Below are 22,353 nucleotides of genomic sequence, written 5' to 3' on the forward strand. Positions count from 1 at the left end.
TGGAGGCTGAGACAGGAGGGGTCAGGAGACACTGTGGCCCCATCCGATGATACCCCCGGACAGGGCCAAACAGGAAGGATATAACCCCACCCACTTTGCCAAAGCACAGCCCCCACACCACTAGAGGGATATCTTCAACCACCAACTTACCATCCTGAGACAAGGCCGAGTATAGCCCACAAGATCTCCGCCACAGCGCCAACCCAGACAGGAAGATCACGTGAGTGACTAAACCCACTCAAGTGACGAACCCCTCCTAGGGACGGCATGAAAGAGCACCAGTAAGCCAGTGACTCAGCCCCTGTAATAGGGTTGAAGTGGTGGGTGTATTTTGCCCTTCTAGTGTTATGAACTCGGTGAAAGCATTGGCAGAATATATAAATAACTCTAGGCAAAACCTTGCTATTCCACTATTTCTCAACAGTTTGAATAGATGTGCACAATGACGCCTTTTCATAAAGTCTCTATTTTCCCCCGAAAAGCTCATCCTACTTGTTGGAGATATTTACAGTATATTCTTTAAAAGTGATGCCTCTCACTGTCGTATTAATTCACAGAGACGGACAAATCTGGGTTTGGTGGATGCCAGGTGAACGGTACCTGCCCGAATGCATAGTGCCAAATGTAGAGTTTGGTAGAGGATGAAAAATGATCTGGGGCAGTTTTTCATGGTTTGGGCTAGGACCCTTAGTTCCAGTGAAGGGAAATCTTAACGCTACAGCATACAATGACATTCCAGACGATTCTGTGCTTCCAACTTTGTGGCAACAGTTTGGGGAAGGCCCTTTCCTGTTTCAGCATGACAATGCCCCTGTGTACAAAGCCAGGTCCATACAAAAATGGTTTGTCGAGGTTGGTGTGGAAGAACTTGACTGGCCTGCACACAGCCCTGACCTCAACCCCATTGAACACCTTTGGGATGAATTGGAACGCCGACTGCGAACCAGGCCTAATCCCTCAACATCAGTGCCCGACCTCACTAATGCTCTTGTGGCTGAATGGAAGCAAGTCCCCTTCAGTAATGGTCCGACGTCGACAGGAAAGCCTTCCCAGAAGAGAGGAGGCTGTTATAGCAGAAAAGGGGGGACCAACTCCATTATAATGTCCATGATTTTGGAATGAGATGCTCGACGAACAGGTGTCCACAAACTTTTGTTCGTGTAGTGCATCTTACTGGCTCTCTCTGACCACTTCCCTGTTACTTCACTTTGTATTGAAGCCTGCTGGATCACTCATCAAAGGCTATTGCTTAGCAATGCGCAGCGGAGGTTACGCTTCATGGTGACTGATGTTACGTGCAGGACCGCGCCCCCGTTAGGGCTGGTTGACTCGGAGTGACTGCTCTGTTTGCATATTCATCATCATCACTTGCTTCCGCTTATATCAGATCAGAACCTTCCAGAGAAGTTGTCGGTGTAATGACGTGCATATTGCATCTCTTTAGATTTGCTGTTTGAAAGCAATTGGGAAGCCCGTATCGGTCGCCCAAATGGAGAGAGCCCTGTCGCTTTGATCGTGAAGGGCTGCTGCGTGTGTGTGTGTGTGTGTGTGTGTGTGTGGATGGCTCTCGTTGCTGTCAAGTGGCCTGTGTGTGTGTGTGCTGGAAGTGATGAAAGCCCTCTGTGTGACTAAATGATGAGCACCCTGCAACCTAGTTACATCCTGCTCCAACTAACAGCTAATGAGAGGGTACATGTTAGTGAGAATGTGAAATGATGGAGAATGAACAAGCACGTTTTTTTGTGATTTTCTGCTCTTCAACTGCACGGATCAGAAAACAGGGTAGGTTATAGATGGGCGCAAGCAAAATGAATGGAGGACTTTCTTGAATTTGCTTTCATATTTATTGAACCTTTATTGAACCAGGAAAGACCTTTGAGGTTAGAAACCAATTTTGTGAAGGCGGCCTGTCAAGAGACTTAAGTGCAGTCTAATTCGAATATTGAGTTGTGGACAGATGTGGGGGATTGTGTTGAACTGTGCTGGCCTATGCCATGTCATACTGTGCTATGTTTGTCAGACATTGGCTGTGTAGGGCTATGCTGGGCTGTGCTGATTTGTGCTGAGCCATACCATGCTATGATATGCCATGAATGAGCAGTCCAGTCTTCCACAGTGGAAAGGGTTCTTTCTTTTTGAAATCCCTGCCTCCTGTCCTGTGTCTCTGAAGTTGAAAGAATGACATTGATTCTCTCTTTCCCCAAACACATGCACACACACTTTCTTACACACTCGCACACACCCTCCCCTTTCTATCAAAATGAGAAGCGGAATGAGACGTAGCGCAGGGGCGTCCTGCCTGCCCGTCTGCCTGCCTGTTGGCACGAGTGTCGCAGCAGGAATTTTCAGGGAGGCGAACAGGGAGAGTGCCCCCCTTCGCTCTGCTTTCTTTCTCTTCTTCTTCTCACAACTTTGACACAGAGCCATTAGCAGGATCGAGGTAGGGAGTTCTCTCTCTTCTCATTTTTGTGTTTTTGACACATCATCTCTCTCTCATTCGAACTCCCCACCCTCCTCATCCTTCCACCTCTCTTACTCGCCCCTCATCTCTCGTTCCTTTACCTTCCTCCTCTTCTCTGCTGCTTACCTCTTTTCTCTCTCTCCACTCCTCTCACCCTCTCCTCTTGCGCCTCTCCTGCCCATCTCTCTACCCCTCTTTCATGATCAGCTACTTGCTTTTCTTTTATCTATACTCTCCACTCCTCTCCTCCTCTCCTTGGTATATTGACACTCAGTGGTTCTCTCAGTAGCCGAGCAATGCCAAAGTGTTGCCAGTATTGTGGTCAGTTATGGGAAGAGACCGGGTTATCACTTTGCAATGGTTAGTAGCCAAAGTTAAAACCTCTCTGCTGCACAGCATTTGTCTCCTCCTGTGCCTCATATAATAGAAGGGTATTATTATTATTTGCTCAGAATAGTTTGTATTATTACCTACAGCCGAAAAGATTGTTACAGTGCTATTGGGTTGTTAATTGGATTCGTTCCGACATTTCTTTATGAACTTTCTGGGCGAGGTAAATTATTTGTGTACTTGTTTGACATTTTACTGCATTGTTAGGAGCTAGTAACGTAAGCATTTCGCTGCGTCCACTATAACATCTGCTAAACTGTGTACGCGACCAATAAAAATGATAATAATAGTGTCCGGATGTTTTGGGCTACACACTAATGTTACCCCTCTATGGGAAGATGAGACTCTCGCGAATACGATGGTGTTCGAAAAACGAATGGAAGTGAATAGGGACATTTCCACGTCGAAGGTATACATGTCATTAGACGCAAAAAAATGTTTTATTTCCTGCTCTTTCATGGTTACCATGGTAATCTCTCAGGCATAGGACAGACACTTCAAAAACAAACGTCCTTTTGATTTATTTTTGGACGATCGTTTTTTTTCATGTATGAATCCGTTATTCAATGTGTTTCTATGGGCTAATAGCAGTAAGGCCAAATTCAATATTTCAATGGGTTTTTTTACGTAAATAAAAATAAAAGAATACCTACAGGGGTCCTAAAATTCCAAATCAAATGGCCAAATGATCCTCGGTATAACCATCGTTAAAGAATTCCATATGTTAGCTTAGTGGAAACCCAGACGGAATTATCGATCAGAATACTGTTGGGCTTCTGTTGTGTATGGATTATGGGCACTGTAGCATCTCAGTAATTGCTTTCGATCAATTCTCATGCAATGGGAAGTTGAAGAATACTCTGCAAAAAGGCTTCATGCATTTTGAAGTCACTTATTGTAAATAAGAATAGAGTATGTTTCTGAACACTACATTAATGTGGATGCTCCCATTAATATGGATAATCAGGAATGAATCGTTAATAATAATGATGAGTGAGAAAATTACGGATGCATAAATATACCCCCCAAAAAAAGGCTTACCTCCCCTGTTATTGTAATGGTGAGAGGCTAGCCTGTTTTTGGGGCATCATATCTGTGCATCTGTAACTTTCTCACTCATCATTATTCATGATTCAATCCTGATTTATCTGTAATCATGGTAGCATCCACATTAACCATTTAGGCTCGTCGGAAGTGGATGCATTCAGTATCATGATAAGAATATTCATGGTGAACTTGGGGTACGTGCAACATAAGACAAACAAATAACAAGGGTTTGAGTGAGAGGTCTAACTGGTGTCACCAAGTGGCCACACACCTCTCCAAAGTGTGCACCGTTACTACCTAATTTGAATGACTGAAAAGAAGAGTCTTCCACTATGAGGTGCTAATTTGAGCTCTCCTAACTGTGCTGTTGAGGAACTAGAGCAAGCAGACTTGTAGTTTTCTTTGGGACACAACCCTGCATAACCCGCCGTCACACAATTACTGTTGTTTACGCATTCCAAAAATGGTCCATTATAAATCGCAATCTGCTCAAGTGGGCATCATTTGAAAGTTTGTTCTATGGCCAACATGGCTAGCTAAGTTACCAAATACGACATTACAGTGTTAGGCTTTCACAAGGCAATTCAGAGAAGCAGATCATAATTTGGGTGCGCATAAAATAGAGTCACGAGTGCATTCCGATGCGTGTTCCCCACAATTTTTTTTTCACAATACGAGAAACATACAGTGCCTTGGAAAGTATTCATCCCCCTTGGCATTTTTCCTATTTTGTTGCATTGCAATCTGTAATTTAAATGTATTTTTATTTGGATTTCATGTAATAGACATACACAAAATAGTCCAAATTGGTGAAGTGAAAAAAAAGAAGAAAGAAAACTTGTTTCAAATAAATAAAAATGAAATGGAAAAGTGGCGTGTGCATATGTATTCACCCCCTTTGCTATGAAGCCCCTAAATAAGATCTGGTGCAACCAATTACCTTCAGAAGTCACATAATTAGATAAATAAAGTCCACTTGTGTGCAATCTAAGTGTCACATGATCTGTCACATGATCTCAGTATATATAGACCTGTTCTGAAAGGCCCCAGAGTCTGCAACACCACTAAGCAAGCAGCACCATGAAGACCAAGGAGCTCTCCAAACAGGTCAGGGACAAAGTTGTGGAGAAGTACAGATCAGGGTTGGGTTAAAATGTGTTTTATCAGAAACCATCCCACGGAGCACCATTAAATCCATTATTGAGACAAAAGTGTAGTTTTTAGCCATCAAGGAAAACACTATGTCTGATGCAAACCCAACACCTCTCATCACCCCGAGAACACCATCCCCACAGTGAAGCATGGTGGTGGCAGCATCATGCTGTGGGGATGTTTGTCATCAGCCGGGCCTGGGAAACTGGTCAGAATTGAAGGAATGATGGATGGCGCTAAATACAGGGAATTTCTTGAGGATACCTGTTTCAGTCTTCCAGAGATTTGAGACTGGGACGGAGGTTCACCTTCCAGCAGGACAATGACCCTAAGCATCCTGCTAAAGTAACACTCAAGTGGTTTAAGGGAAAACATTTAAATACCTTGGAATGGCCTAGTTAAAGCCCAGACCTCAGTCCAATTGAGAATCTGTGGTATGACTTAAATATTGCTGTACACCAGCGGAACCCATCCAACTTGAAGGAGCTGGAGCAGTTTTGCCTTGAAGAATGGGCAAAAATACCAGTGGCTAGATGTGCCAAGCTTATAGAGACATTCCCCAGGGACTTACAGCTGTAATTGTTGCAAAGGTGACTCTACAAAGTATTGGCTTTGGGGGGTGAATAGTTATGCAAGCTCAAGTTCAGTTGTTTTGTCTTATTTCTTGTTTGTTTCACAATAAAAATTATTTTGCATCTTCAAAGTGGTAGGCATGTTGTGTAAATCAAATGATGCTTACCCCCCAAAAATCTATTTTCATTCCAAGTTGTAAGGCATCAAAATAGGAAAAATGTGAAGGGGGGGAATACTTTCGCAAGCCACTGTAGGCTTATTCTGTTCAGAACTATGAAGTCATGTCATCTTGTAACTGTACATAAAGCATAGTGATCATAAATATTGACACTGTATATTACATTAGTTTTATGATATGGAAATGTGAAGTGCAAATTTGGACTCGGGTGTTTTGGCTTGCTTGTATGACATCAAAGCGGTATTTATTATAATCCTCAACTTCTTGTCACGTGAAGTCCTCAAATTCAGAACCGCTGTCAGTCAATACCAATAATACGCTGTGAAGAGGAGAAGTTGTGCTCTGACGTCATGTATAGCATGTTACTGTACAGCCACTGCCTTCTAATTTAGGCTCTTATCAGTGTCCACATCTGACATTTTCAACCCGTATGCGGGTATGAGTATAAAGAGTTAATGTAGAAGTGTTCAGAGACCTATTCTTATTTACAATAAAAGTGACTCCAAGATGACACAATACATTATTTACCATTCATTTATATTGGGCACAACATAATCTGAAACACAACCAAAACAAACTGCAAATGCATCCAACAAGTTTGTAGAGTCACAAGCTTGGTGTAGTCATTGTGTGCTACTGTAGGAATATGGGACCAAAATACTAAATGTTTGACCACTTTAATACACTATAGGTGAATTTGTCCGTATACTTATAACAAATTCAAATGGGGGGACTAGATACAGTTGAAGTCGGAAGTTTACATACACCTTAGCCAAAATACATTTGAACTCAGTTTTTCACAATTCCTGACATTTAATCCCAGTAAAAATCCCCTGTTTTAGGTCAGTTAGGATCACCACTTTATTTAAGAATGTGAAATGTCAGAATAATAGGAGAGATTTATTTCAGCTTTTATTTCTTTCATCACATTCCCAGTGGGTCAGAAGTTTACATACACTCAATTAGTATTTGGTAGCATTGCCTTTAAATTGTTTAACTTGGGTAAATGTCGTTTTGAGTGGACTTCCACAAGCTTCCCACAATAAGTTGGGTGAATTTTGGCCCATTCCTCCTGACAGAGCTGGTGTAACTGAGTCAGGTTTGTAGGCCTCCTTGCCCCCACACGCTTTTTCAGTTCTGCTCACACATTTTCTATAGGATTGAGGTCAGGGCTTTGTGATGGCCGCTCCAAAACCTTGACTTTGTTGTCCTTAAGCCATTTTGCCACAACTTTGGAAGTGTGCTTGGGGTCATTGTCCATTTGGAAGACCCATTTGCGACCAAGCTTTAACTTCCTGACTGATTTTTTGAGATGTTTCTTCAATATAACACATGACTGCTTAGACCTCTGCGCCACTCGGGAGGCCCCACTCATATGATTTAAAAAAAATCTCAAATCCAAAATGCTGGAGTATAGCGCCAAATTACAAGTTTTAGGTTCATTGTCTAAATAAATACGTAGGGGAGTGTATATTTAAAGATAGCTTTTGCAGAAATTATGCCAAGTTTGGATTTATAAAGGAAATTAAATGCAATTAGGCTTTAATCCAGGGGAGATTTGTGGAGGATTGGGACTGCAGCTTTTTCCATGTGACCATGATCGCTGAGTCAACATAGGACTAGTTAGTTGGCACCGTCCTTGTACCTAACTCTCCAAGACACTTACATAACAATTAAAGATCCCATTTTGTAACAGTTCCACACGCAAATAGCCATTTGAAGCTATGACGTTGCTGTTTAATGTTAGTGGATGGTCCAGCCACCTTTAATGTATGTAGACAGCATATGGGCAATGGGCATGTCATTAACTTTTAACATTGCCATGGGTTGTGCCTTTTGGGTTGTGTCATTTCAAAATGTCTACGGTACTTAGAGCCTTTGAGAGTGGTGTTCTGACTGCCCGTGGGTGTTATTCATAGGTCAATGACCAGTCAAATGTTCTGACTGCCCGTGGGGGTTATTCATAGGTCAATGACCAGTCAAAAGTTTGGACACATCTACTCATTCCAGGGTTTTTCTTTATTTTGACTATTTTCTACATTGCATAATAATAGTGAAGACATCAACACTATGAAATAACACATGGAATCATGTAGTAACCAAAAAAGTGTTTAACAAATCAACATATTTTATATTTGAGATTCTTCAAATAGCCACCCTTTGCCTTGTTGAAAGCTTTGCACACTTTTGGCATTCTCTAAACCAGCTTCATGACGTAGTCACCTGGAATGCATTTCAATTAACAGGTGTGCCTTGTTAAAAGTTAATTTGTGGAATTTCTTTCCTTCTTGGTGTGTTTTAGCCAATCAGTTGTGTTGTGTCAAGGTAGGGGTGGTATACAGAAGATAGCCCCAGTTGGTAAAAGACCAAGTCCGTATTATGGCAAGAACAGCTCAAATAAGCAAACAGAAACAACAGTCTATCATTACTTTAAAACATGAAGGTCAGACAATCCAGACAATTTCAAGAAAACCATCAAGCGCTATGATGAAACTGGCGCTCATGAGGTCCGCCACAGGAATGAAAGACCCAGAGTTACCTCATCTGCAGAGGATAAGTTCATTAGTCACCAGCCTCAGAATCCGGCAATTAACTGCAGCCCAAATAAATGCTTCCCAGACACGTCTCAACATCAACTGTTACGAGGAGATTGCGTGAATCAGGCCTTAACGGTCCAATTGCTGCAAAGAAACGACGACTAAAGGACACCACCAAGAAGAAGAGACTTGCTTGGGCCAAGAAACACGAGGAATGGACATTAGAATTGTGGAAATCTGTCCTTTCTTCTGATGACTCCAAATTTGAGATTTTTGGTTCCAACTTTCGTGTCTTTGTGACACGCAGAGTAGGTGAAAGGTTGAGAAGGAGGTGTGATGCAGCGGGGGTGCTTTGCTGGTGACACTGTCTGTGATTTATTTAGAATTCAAGGCACACTTAACCAACAAGGCTACCACAGGATGGCATATCGCTGCAGAATGCTATCTGGTTTGCGCTTAGTGGGACAATCATTTGGACAATGACCCAACCACACCTCCGGGCTGTGTGAGAGCAATTTGACCAAGATGGAGAGTGATGGCGCTGCATTTAAAAAAATGTTTTATTTCTTTTTTTTATTTAACCTTTTATTAACTAGGCAAGTCAGTTAACACATTTTTATTTACAATTACGACCTTTTGGTTACTGGCCCAACGCCCAAACCACTAGGCTACCTGTTGTCCCGCATCAATCAGATGACCTGGCCTCCAAAATCACCCGACCTCAACCCAATTTAGATGGTTTGGGATGAGTTGGACTGTTGGAAAAGCATTCCAGGTGAAGCTAGTTGAGAGAATGCCAAGAGTTTGCAAAGCTGTCATGAAGGCACAGGGTGGCTACTTTGAAGAATCTCAAATATAAAATATTTGTTGATTTGTTTCCCACTTTTTTGTTTACTACAAGATTCCAAATGTGTTATTTCATAGTGTTGATGTCTTCACTATTATTCTACAATGTAGAAAATAGTAACAAAAATAAAAACCCTTGAATAAATATGTGCGTCCAAACTTTTGACTGGTACTGTAAATATATACACTACCGTTCAAAAGTTTGGGATCACTTAGAAATGTCCTTGTTTTTGAAAGATTAGCACATTTTTGGTCCATTAAAGTAACATGAAATTGATCAGAAATATGGTGTACAATCGTGGCCAAAAGTTTTGAATGACACAAATAATAATTTTCACAAAGTCTGCTGCCTCAGTGTCTTTAGATATTTTTGTCAGATGTTACTATGGAATATTGAATTATAATTACAAGCATTTCATAAGTGTCAAAGGGTTTTATTGACAGTTAAATGAAGTTGATGCAAAGAGTCAATATTTGCAGTGTTGACCCTTCTTTTTCAAGACCTCTGCAATCCGCCCTGGCATGCTGTCAATTCACTTCTGGGCCACATCCTGACTGATGGCAGCCTATTCTTGCATAATCAATGCTTGGAGTTTGTCAGAATTTGTGGGTTTTTGTTTGTCCACCTGCCTCTTGAGGATTGACCACAAGTTCTCAATGGGATTATGGTCTGGGGAGTTTCCTGGCCATGGACCCAAAATATTGATGTTTTGTTCCCCGAGCCACTTAGTTATCACTTTTGCCTTATGGCAAGGTGCTCCATCTTTACTGTTGGCATGACACAGGACTGATGGTAGCCCTAACCTTGTCTTCGCCGGACAAGCTTTTTTCTAGATGCCCCAAACAATCGGAAAGGGGATTCATCAGAGAAAATGGCTTTACCCCAGTCCTCAGCAGTCCAATCCCTGTACCGTTTGCAAAATATCAGTCTGTCCCTGATGTTTTTCCTGGAGAGAAGTGGCTTCTTTGCTGCCCTTCTTGACACCAGGCCATCCTCCAAAAGTCTTCACCTCACTATGCGTGTAGATTCACTCACACTTGCCTGCTGCCATTCCTGAGCAAGCTCTGTACTGGTGGTGCCCCGTTCCGCAGCTGAATCAACTTTAGGAGACGGTCCTGGCGCTTGCTGGACTTTCTTGGGCGCCCTGAAGCCTTCTTCACAACAATTTAACCACTCTCCTTGAAGTTCTTGATGATCTGATAAATGGTTGAATTAGGTGCAATCTTACTGGCAGCAATATCCTTGCCTGTGAAGCCCTTTTTGTGCAAACCAATGATGACGGCACGTGTGTCCTTGCAGGTAACCATGGATGACAGAGGAAGAACAATGATTCCAGGCACCACCCTCCCTTTGAAGCTTCCAGTCTGTTATTTGAACTCAATCAGCATGACAGAGTGATTTGCAGCTTTGTCTTCATCAACACTCACACCTGTGTTAACAAGAGAATCACTGACATGTCAGCTGGTCCTTTTGTGGCAGGGCTGAAATGCAGTGGAAAAGTTTTGGGGGGATTCAGTTCATTTGCATAGCAAAGAGGGACTTTGCAATTAATTGCATTTCATCTGATCACTCTTCATAAAATTCTGGAGTGTATGTAAATTGCCATCATACAAACTGAGGCAGCAGACTTTGTGAATATTCATATTTATGTCATTCTCTACTTTTTGGCAGATTAAAAAAAATAAAAATAAAAAAATGGATTTTCTACATATTGGCATACTGGTAGCTTCATTAAATTGTACCCGCAAAACACCAATCTCAACGTCAACAGTGAAGAGGCGACTTTCGGCATGCTGGCCTTCTAGGCAGAGTTCCTCTGTCCAGTGTCTGTTCTTTTGCCCATGGCTTTTTCTTTGTAACTCTGCCTAGAAGGCCAGCATCCCGGAGTCGCCTCTTCACTGTTGACATTGAGACTGGTGTTTTGCGGGTACTATTTAATGAAGCTGCCAGTTGAGGACTTGTGAGGCGTTTCTCAAACTAGACACACTAATGTACTTGTCCTCTCGCTCAGTTGTGCACCAGGGCCGCCCACTTCTTTCTATTCTGGTTAGGGCCAGTTTGCGCTGTTCTGTAACGAGAGTAGTACACAGCGTTGTACGAGATTTTCAGTTTCTTGGCAATTTCTCGCATGGAATAGCCTTCATTTCTCAGAACAAGAATAAACTGATGAGTTTCAGAAGAAAGTACTTTGTTTCTGACCATTTTGAGCCTGTAATCGAACCCATAAATGCTGATGCTCCAGATACTCAAATAGTCTAAAGAAGGCCAGTTTTATTGCTTCTTCAATCAGAATAACAGTTTTCAGCTGTGCTAACATAATTGCAAAAGGGTTTTCTAATGATCAATTAGCTTTTTAAAATGATTAACTTGGATTAGCTAACAAAACGTGTCAGTGGAACACAGGAGTGATGGTTGCTGATAATGGGCCTCTGTAAGTATGTAGATATTCCATAAAAAATCAGCCATTTCCACCTACAATAGTAATTTACAACTTTAACAATGTCTACACTGTATTTCAGATCAATTTGATGTTATTTTAATGGACAAAATGTTTTGTGTGTGTGTGTATATATATATATACACTGCTCAAAGAAATAAAGGGAACACTTAAACAACACAATGTAACTCCAAGTCAATCACACTTCTGTGAAATCAAACTGTCCACTTAGGAAGCAACACTGATTGACAATAAATTTCACATGCTGTTGTGCAAATGGAATAGACAAAAGGTGGAAATTATAGGCAATTAGCAAGACACCCCCAATAAAGGAGTGATTCTGCAGGTGGTGAACACAGACCACTTCTCAGTTCCTATGCTTCCTGGCTGATGTTTTGGTCACTTTTGAATGCTGGCGGTGCTTTCACTCTAGTGGTAGCATGAGACGGAGTCTACAACCCACACAAGTGGCTCAGGTAGTGCAGCTCATCCAGGATGGCACATCAATGCGAGCTGTGGCAAGAAGGTTTGCTGTGTCTTTCAGCGTAGTGTCCAGAGCATGGAGGCGCTACCAGGAGACAGGCCAGTACATCAGGAGACGTGGAGGAGGACGTAGGAGGGCAACAACCCAGCAGCAGGACCGCTACCTCCGCCTTTGTGCAAGGAGGAGCACTGCCAGAGCCCTGCAAAATGACCTCCAGCAGGCCACAAATGTGCATGTGTCAGCATATGGTCTCACAAGGGCTCTGAGGATCTCATCTCGGTACCTAATGGCAGTCAGGCTACCTCTGGCGAGCACATGGAGGGCTGTGCGGCCCCACAAAGAAATGCCACCCCACACCATGACTGACCCACCGCCAAACCGGTCATGCTGGAGGATGTTGCAGGCAGCAGAACGTTCTCCACGGCGTCTCCAGACTCTGTCACGTCTGTCACATGTGCTCAGTGTGAACCTGCTTTCATCTGTGAAGAGCACAGGGCGCCAGTGGCGAATTTGCCAATCTTGGTGTTCTCTGGCAAATGCCAAACGTCCTGCACGGTGTTGGGCTGTAAGCACAACCCCCACCTGTTGACGTCGGGCCCTCATACCACCCTCATGGAGTCTGTTTCTGGCCGTTGGGGAGCAGACACATGCACATTTGTGGCCTGCTTGCAATAAAATGCAAATGAATTACTTAAAAATCATACAATGTGATTTTCTGGATTTTTGTTTTAGATTCCGTATCTCACAGTTGAAGTGTACCTATGATAAAAATTACAGACCTCTACATGCTTTGTAAGTAGGAAAACCTGCAAAATCGGCAGTGTGTCAAATACTTGTTCTCCCCACTGTATATGCGTTGTTCTTGAAATGTCTCTACCCACTGGAGTATAGCCCATTGCCTTCTCAAGCCATCCATAAAACAATCCAATCTAGAATCTATTACCCGGATTCTTGGATCCATTTAAGATTGTCATAACTGTTAAGTCCTGCAGTGTGAGAAGACAAGCATGGTGAGGGTGATAATATATCTCAGTCTGACACACACACACACTTTAATACACAACACGTACCAGATCTGCATGCGCTGTTACAGCACTGCAAGTGTTCGCCTACACCACCCTCAGACCTGCCAACATGCACGCATTTTGCGTACCAACTACGCAATTCTCTGTCCATGTACGCAGGTACCAGATCCGAGTTAAAAGTTCGCAGAAATTAATAAGGCCTGATTTATATATATTTTTAAAAACTTTTTAATAAAAAATAAATCCACTGAGTAAATCTAACAGCCCGATTCTCGAGCTGCAACACACAGACATGTACGGAGTTTGTGCCAACGGACATGGAGATTAATACATCATTATTGGACGTAGCTACCCTGTGTCTGCCCCTCCTCCTGTTTGTTGTGATGCTGAGTTTGCTGACTGTCAGCTGTACGTAAGCACAGGAACGAATCCCTTTTTGACTCTGTGGAAGGTAAACACTAATTGTTTCAAGCTAACGTTAGAGAACATAAGATTGACATTCAGTGGGCTCTGAAGTGCCAGCAGTTCACACGCATTTGTTAGTGAAATAAATAAAATAAAATGTAAATACGAAATATAACTGGTCGCATTTGTTCAGTTGAAGTCGGAAGTTTGCATACACCTTTTCCAAATACATTTAAACTCAGTTTTTCACAATTCTTGACATTTAATCATAGGACATTTTTACTGTCTTAGGTCAGTTTGGATCACCACTTTATTTTAAGAATGTGAAATGTCAGAATAATAATATAATTATTTATTTCAGCTTTTATTTCTTTCGTCACATTCCCAGTGGGTCAGAAGTTTACATAGTATTAGTATTGGTAGCATTGCCTTTAAATTGTTTAATTTCATATATTTCACAAAGCCTTCCACAAGCTTCCCAAAATAAGTTGGGTGAATTTTGGCCCATTCCTCCTGACAGAGCTGGTGTCTCTGAGTCAGGTTTGTAGGCCTCCTTGCCCCCACACGCTTTTTCAGTTCTGCTCACACATTTTCTATAGGATGGAGGTCAGGACTTTGTGATGGCCACTCCAAAACCTTGACTTTGTTGTCCTTAAGCCATTTTGCCAGAACTTTGGAAGTGTGCTTGGGGTCATTGTCCATTTGGAAGACCCATTTGCAACCAAGCGTTAACTTCCTGACTGATGTCTGCTTGTTGCTTCAATATATCCACATAATTGTCCACCCTCATGATGCCATCTATTTTGTGAAGTGCACCAGTCCCTCCTGCAGCAAAGAACCCCAACAACATGATGCTGCCACCCCAATGCTTCACCGTTGGGATGGTGTTCTTCAGCTTGCAGCGTCTCCCTTTTTCCTCCAAACATAACAATGGTCATTATCCCACGGGGGGACCAGGATGAATATGTATGAACTTTCCAATTTGTAAGTCGCTCTGGATAAGAGCGTCTGCTAAATGACTTAAATGTTAAATGTAAATGTAATTATGGCCAAACAGTTCTATTTTTGTTTCATCAGACCAGAGGACATTTCTCCAAAAAGTACGATCTTTTTCCCCATGTGCAGTTGCAAACCGTAGTCTGGAATTTTCATGGCGGTTTTGGAGCAGTGGCTTCTTCCTTGCTGAGCAGCCTTTCCGGTTATGTCGATATAGGACTCGTTTTACTGTGGATATAGATACTTACCAAGAAGGTTTCAATGATTGCCAGAGGAACTGTTTGCCACAGAGAAGTCTACCCTGATGCCCTGCTGCATAAGGACAAATATTCTAGCTACCAGGCAAATCTGTCTAGGAAATGGTTTCCTGAACGTTTGAAGGTCTCCAGAAGATTTGTTCTCACCCACTGTTTCCTATCATAGCTTTTTTGTTTTTATTCTGGATATGTTAATTTGTTATGGATGCTCTGCTTCAAACATTTGTTCTTATCACGTCAGTTAAAAAAAATAATATAAATAATTTGTGGATAAGACGTTTGTACATTTTGTTCCTGAACAAATAACTTGTTATTATTTGTTTAATATATATTTTTTTTTAACTCCAAGAATTAAGGCCCTTTGTGTGTTCTTTCTAACTAGATCTTGTTAGTGACTTTGACCATATGTGTAAATGGAATGCTTTCAAAAAAGTATTCCAACCTTTTATAGACTTGATCTGGTACAATTCTATAATTGCGATCCCACACAAACAGCACGAGCATGGAAAGAAAACCCCAATTTCGGCACGTGCTATGCGCGCGAGTTGAATCTCCAATTCGCCGCACGCGTACTCCTAAAAAGTTGGACAGGGTTGTCAGGTCTGCCCCCTTCGCACATGCACCATCACACAGACACATAAACACACACACACTCACTCACATTCTCCTTTTAAAATACATGCGCAAACACACAAACACACACACACACACCAGTGATTCATATAGCTAGGCATGGGCAATAGCAGAGCAATCCCTCCTGAGTTGGTGAGGTAGACTCTCCAAGAAGCAGAAGCCTCATGTCACCGTGCAGCTGGAGAGCCCAGTGTTATAGGACTAAATCTAGAAATTGGTCACTTAAAGCCATTTTCACTTTTGGCCTAGTACCGTGTCAATTGCACATATTTGTTCCAGCCCAGCACACCTGATTCAACTGATCAAATGCTCGGTGTTTAACTTAGTTGAATCAAATGGGTTAGTGCTGGGCTAAAACAAAAATAGAAAGAAAAAAAAAAACCCTGGGGGGTCCTCCAGGAACAGATGGTAACATTGCTTCTGTACATAGATCTGAAAATCATCGGTGTGTGTGTGTACACGTTTCAGGAGGATTTTCCAAGTGAAAGTAGTAGCAAGAGCATTAGTGGCAGGGTCATTCATACATTTGGATTAGGCTAAAGATTGTTGTCTTTTGCGGGATTACAACGGATTTGCAAGGGGAAATGTTAAATACTGTTATTTTCCTTTCAAAAAAAAAATGTGCCTCTTATTTCCATCTGATCCTCAGTGCTCATTACTCCATATCTTGGTTCTTAGACAAGATGATGGATACAGGCCTCCCAGTCTTGGACAGAATCTTACACGAGTGATAGGAGGCTTGCTTTATTCCCTTCAGGCGATATTCAGATCTTTGGTAGCCGATTTAGCGTCTAAATGATAAGGCAGCCAAGAGTATTTTGGATTGGTGTGTACGAACAGATGTTTTCAGTTTTAACATCAAGAAATCTCATGCAGTGTTTAATGAAATTCCAGGCCTAACCAAAATGTCCAAGGTAGATGAGAAGGGATTCAGAACAAGCACAAGCCTACAACTTTTAACGTCTTACAATTATGTCATTTTTTTTTTTTACAGTTCCCTGAAGTGTATGCATCGAAGTCTACAATACACTTTCTCTGACGAGTGACACAATGGTTATTTTTAATGCTTTTTAATTCCCGTCACTCAAGCTGTGTGAGTTTTCTGTGGTCCTTTTCACCCTGACTAGGGACCTCCACCGAACCATCACTCTGGAGAAAAGCTTGAGGGATCTAGGGATTTCTGCCATGGTGGACAAAATTAGGGCACTGTTAACTAAAGCCCGCTGACAAAATCACTTTCCAAGTGCCTCCTTAAGCCTCTCTGAAAACCACTTGAGGAGAGATTTACTTTCGAACCACATGGTGGCTAGTTGGAAAGACTTACTACCAGCTGTTCTGTTCTGGTTGGTGTCCTGAATTCGCCCCAGGACCTATCGCAGGGAGGAACTAGGCAGCATATGTAGCTGCTGTACATGAGAACTAAAGTATGAGAATACTGTCAGAGGAATAGGGTTGTCGGATGTCTTAGGTTCTCTATACAGGCGAATCGTTTGGCTCAATGACTTGGTGATGCTGAACTGTTGATGTTTGAAACGTGCATTGTTGTTGTAATCTCTCTTTCCTTTCGCAGGTCAATCCAGAGCCAACATGATCCCGCTGAAGCAACCACGGAACGTCAAGGCTTCGGATGACACCCTGGCCGACTTGGACGAGGAGGCCTCCAAAGCCACTCCGCCGCCGCTGCCCAAGAAGTCGGTAGCCCGCCCCAGCACAGAGACCTCCAGCCTGGGAAAGGAGCTCCCTCTGAGGCCCAAGCGTGAGGCGAAACCCGGGGGTACCAACCTGAGCGTGGCCAACCCCCTGTACGACCTGGACTCCACCTGGGAGACGGGCAGCCACAGCTCCTCGCTCAGCTCTGAGGCCCGCCCTCATGACCAGGAGAGTGGGGACTCCCTGGAGAGACCTGTGGCGGCCGTCAACAAGGGCCGAGGGGCCAACAGCCTGTCGTGCCTGGCCTCGGCACCCAGCGCCACCACGGGGCGGGAGCGGCGGGGCTGCCACAGTGCAGAGTCCCTGGCGGGTAAGGCTCGGACCACGGCCAGGGTGGGTGGGTGTGGCGGGAGCAGCAAGCCCCAGAGGCAGGCCCTCTACAATGGCATGGACAGCTGGGAGGAGGTGGTGGGTCGCATCCGGGGGCTGCACACGGACACGTTGAGGAAGCTGGCGGGGAAGTGCGAGGACCGCTTTATGGCCGGGCAGAAGGACCACCTGCGCTTTGGCACGGACAGCTGGTCGCACTTCAGGCTGACAACAGGGAAGCCCTGCTGCGAAGCCGGAGACTCTGTTTACTACACAGCCTCCTACGCCAAGGATCCGTTGGTCAACTACGCCATCAAGGTATGACCAAAAGGCCTTTGCACTCTAAGAAGTAGGAATAAAATAATATCATATTCCTGGGTGATTTATTTTGAGATCAAAATAAATATTGTGAGTTCTCTTTGAGCTTCAAGAGAACAGCTATATTTAAGTTAAATCGTTTTTAATAACTTGCCTAGTTAAATAAAGGTTAAATAAATATATATATTTTAAATCTTCACTTATTCATGAAAACTCTTGTAAATAATCTAGTTTAAGCCTGTTGGGCACTGAGTCCCGCATGTCTCTTGTTACCATGGCTTGGAAGTCACCAGCGCTGTCCTCTCTCAACTACCCTCCCGCTGAAGGGAATTTCTTAGCTTTGAAAAGAAAATATTACCAAGGGAACCATTTTATTGTAGTAACTATCACATAGCACACAGTGAAAGACATGCTCTGGAACTTTGGCAACTAGTAAGTCTTTTTTAAACCTCCCGCTTTGATCTGGATGTGTCAGTGTGTAGTTCATACATGCATCATCTATACTGAACAAAAATGTAAACGCTACCTGGAACCATTTCAACGATTTTACTGAGTTACAGTTCATTATAGGAAATCAGTCAATTGAAATACATTTGCTAGGCCCTAATCTATGGATGTCACATAACTGGGCAGGGGCGCAGCCATTGGTGGGCCTGGGAGGGCATAGGCCCATCCAATCAGAATGAGTTTTTCCCCACAAAATTACTTTATTACAGACAGAAATACACCTCCGTTTCATCTGGTGTCTAGTCTCAGACGATCCTACAGGTGAAGAAGCCATATTTGGAGGTCCTGGGCTGGCGTGTTTACAAGTGGTCTGCGGTTGTGATGTCAGTTGGACGTACTGCCAAACTCTCTAAAATGACGTTGCAGGAGGCTTATGGTAGAGAAATTAACATTCAATTCTCTGGCAACAACTCAGGTGGACATTCCTACAGTCTGCATGCCAATTGCACGCTCCCTCAAAATTTGAGACATCTGTGACATTGTGTTGTGTGACAAAACTGCACATTTTAAAGTGGCCTTTTATTGTCCCCGGCACAAGGTGCACCTGTGTAATGGTCATGCTGTTTAATTAGCTTCTTGATATGCCACACCTGTCAGGTGGATGGATTATCTTGGCAAAGGAGAAATGTTCACACACAGGGAAGTAAACACATTTGCGCACAAAATTCTAGAGAAATTAGCTTTTTTTGTGCGTCTTGGAAAAATTCTGGGATCTTTTATTTCAGCTCATGAAACATGGGACCAAAACTACAACCAGTGGAGCAGTGTTTCCTAAATTCGGTCCTAGTTTTTTCCCCCTAACACTACACAACTGATTCAAATGATCACAGCTTGATGATTAGTTGATTATTTGAATCAGCTGTGTAGTGTTAGGGCAGAAACCCAAATGTGCACCCCTTGGTGTCCCGAGAAACGGGTTTGGGAAACCCTGTAGTAGAGCGAGAAAGATCAATGTGGGTTGATCTGGTTGATTGACAGCTGGGGAAACTGGTGGCAAGACTTTTCATTAGCATTCTCTCTAAAACGGCTATATTAGCGTGCGTGGGCGGCCTGCCGGATGGGAACTGAATATGAGCATGGACCTGGAGATACAGTGCCTTCAGAAAGTATTCACACTTTTTCCACATTCTGTAATGTTACCGTCTGAATTTAAAATAGATTAAAAGTTGAAATGTCTTGAATCAATAAGTATTCAACCCCTTTGTTATGGCAAGCCTAAATAAGTTCAGGAATAAACATTTGCTTAACAAGTCACATAATACGTTGCATGGACTGTGTGCAAAACAGTGTTTAACATGATTTGTTAATGACCAACTCATCTCTGTACCCCATACAATTATCAAACACAGATTCAACCACAAAGACCAGGGATATTTTACAATCCCTCGCAAAGGGCAACTATTGATATATATTTGTGAAAAAAGAAGCAAACATTGAGCATGGTGAAGTTAGTAATAAGACTTTGGATGGTGTTTCAATACACCCAGTCACTACAAAGATTAAGGCATCCTTCCTAACTCAGTTGTCGGAGAGGAAGGAAACCTCTCAGGGATGTCACCATGAGGCCAATGGTGACTTAAAAACAGTTACAGAGTTTAATGGCTGTGATTGGAGAACATTGAGGATGGATCAACAGCATTGTAGTTACTCCACAATACTGACCTAAATGACAGATTGAAAAGAAGGAAGCCTGCACAGAATAGAAATATTACAAAACATGCATCCTGTTTACGATAAGGCACTACAGTAATACTGCCAAAAATGTGTCAAATAAAAATTAACCATGTCCTGAATACAAAGCGTTATGTTTGGGGAAAATCCAACACATCACTGAGTACCACTCTTCATATTTTTAGTTTTGTGTGTAGATGCGTGAGATTTTTATTTGATTTAATCCATTTGAATTCAGGCTGTAACACAACAAAATGTGGAATAAGTCAAGGGGTGTGAGAATACTCTCTGAAGGCTCATAGCGGCTGCATTATTTACATGGCAGAAAACCCCCTCAGCGCTCCACACAGCACTTCAAAGCCTTCTCCCTCCACGTTAAGGGCAGGCTCAAGAGAAGGAGTGCTTTTCCCGGACGATTTCCCCGAGAAATAAGACAAACAAGAGCATCCACATGCAGTCATAATAGCCGAGCGACCCAATTAAAAAAGTTATGTCAATGTGCCCCGGTTGTGTGCAGGAAGATATGGTGCTCTCTGTTCCCTCAACACATCAACAAACTGGATCTGTTTATGCATTTGAGTCATGACTATTTAACAGTGTGTTTATTATTCGCAGTCAGTCAGCTTTTCACAGATTTGCAGAAGCGCGTCATATCTTCAAAAGGTTTTTGGAAAGCAATTTCAAGGTTAGGCTTCTGATAGCTCTATACTTGATACCAATTCAATGCATTTCAATTGAACTTCCTTCGGGAAAAATCACTCAATTCCATTTAAGTCCATTTTTGAATTAATTCAACGAGGCAAATCAAATTCAAATTGAATTTCAATGCAGTGTGCATTTCTGATAATAAATTGATCCCAACCCTGGTTTGGTATCGAGCCTTATTCTCGCAGAGAAGTGTACCACGGACAGTGCGAGTGACTATTTCTAGCATTGAATCACTTCACAGTTCAAACAACCCTGTGGGTGCAAATAAACTGTCACACTGACTCTCATCATCTCATAACAAAAGTGATGAGGAAAGTAAGGAAATAAATAAATATAGCTCTAGGCTATATAGAACTGTCAGGGTCCCTCATACCTATTATTTTCAATTCAAAGGACGGACAACGAATGCCTATTACTGTTGAGACGAGGTTGTTGTGTGTCCATTCTGTTTTAGTTCCGTCATCAGTGTGCACTTCTAGATGTGTTGTCCTGGTTCCCAAGTAGGCAAACTTTCAGACGAACATTGATTTGCCCAAAATAGCCACAATGTTAGAACTTAAACACATCAACCTGTGTAGTCCACGAGAAATTATTCGGAATGACATATTCAGAGGTTTCCGGAGTGTCGATTTTTGACAGAGCCACAACATTCATTTGTTATTGTAATAACCATCCAGTAACAGCTCACCAATATGAAATACAACTATAGTACAACTATAGTACAACTATAGTACAACTATAGTACAACCGAAAACCCAGGGGTTATGCTGTCCTGTATTTCTCCCTGTTTAAACCATTGCATGGCAAATGGTCCAGAAACAAAGGACAATGCCCTCTGAGCAGCCAAAATGTATCTCTGTTACAGTATCCAGAGGACTGAGTGATAGATACCAACCATGGATACTATATAATTATCCTTTCTAAAACGTGTTCACTGAGGATAACTGATGCTGTCTATATGGATGTGTGATCTCTGTAGTAACTGTTCTCTGAGGATAACTCTGATGGTATCTATATGGATGTGTGATCTCTGTAGTTACTGTTCACTAGGGATAACTCTGATGGTATCTATATGGGTGTATGATCTCTGTGGTAACTGTTCTCTGAGGATAACTCTGATGCTGTCTATGGATGGATGATTTCTGTGCTAACTTGAATCTGGACAGGGTGAACTCTAAATTTCTCTGAGGTTTTATTGTCCTCTCGTGATTTCTGTTTTATTTACATTGGTCTAATCCCCCACACAAGCTCTTAAATGATGTGGCCCCCTGTGGAGATAGGGCCTGGGAGTGTTTAGGTTACTGTAAACTTGGCATGGTTTGATTGGTGAATGGCGGTTGGTTTTGGGTTGAAAGGTTACAGTTTCAGATGTTATAGTTGGAATGAAATGCTTTTTCTCTCTCTTATCCCGTTTCCAGTTAATGGAGGAAGGTCGTATGATCAATTCTCATTTCCTAGGCCTCTGGCCTAGTAGGCATCTCTTTGTTCATGCTTTGTCTTCTAAGTTATCAGTATGCCTAGAATTATGCTTTGTTAATGTCAGTATTGCCTTGTTTAAGGGTATTCCTTTTATATGAATCCATTCATTTGACAAAGAAATGAAATACGCTTGTATTTAGAATTCCATTCTCAGACATTGACTATTACTGTAACTCGAATATAGTGTTCTTACATATTGCTAAATCATCTTTATGGAGTCAGATAAACC

The 22,353-nt window shown here is 42.4% G+C and overlaps 1 protein-coding gene across 3 annotated transcripts in view; it reads left to right on the plus strand.

The window, feature by feature from the left end:
• peak1 (pseudopodium-enriched atypical kinase 1) overlaps nucleotides 1-22,353 on the plus strand; it is a 267,998-nt gene that overhangs the window by 233,367 nt on the left and 12,278 nt on the right. For all 3 annotated transcript variants that reach the window (XM_055934918.1, XM_055934919.1, XM_055934920.1), the window contains one exon: nucleotides 16,993-17,759. In XM_055934918.1, the coding sequence (XP_055790893.1) occupies nucleotides 16,993-17,759 (767 nt within the window). The remainder of the gene's footprint in view (nucleotides 1-16,992; nucleotides 17,760-22,353) is intronic.

Source organism: Salvelinus fontinalis, chromosome 9 (assembly GCF_029448725.1).
Source record: "Salvelinus fontinalis isolate EN_2023a chromosome 9, ASM2944872v1, whole genome shotgun sequence".
Lineage (NCBI taxonomy): Eukaryota > Metazoa > Chordata > Actinopteri > Salmoniformes > Salmonidae > Salvelinus > Salvelinus fontinalis.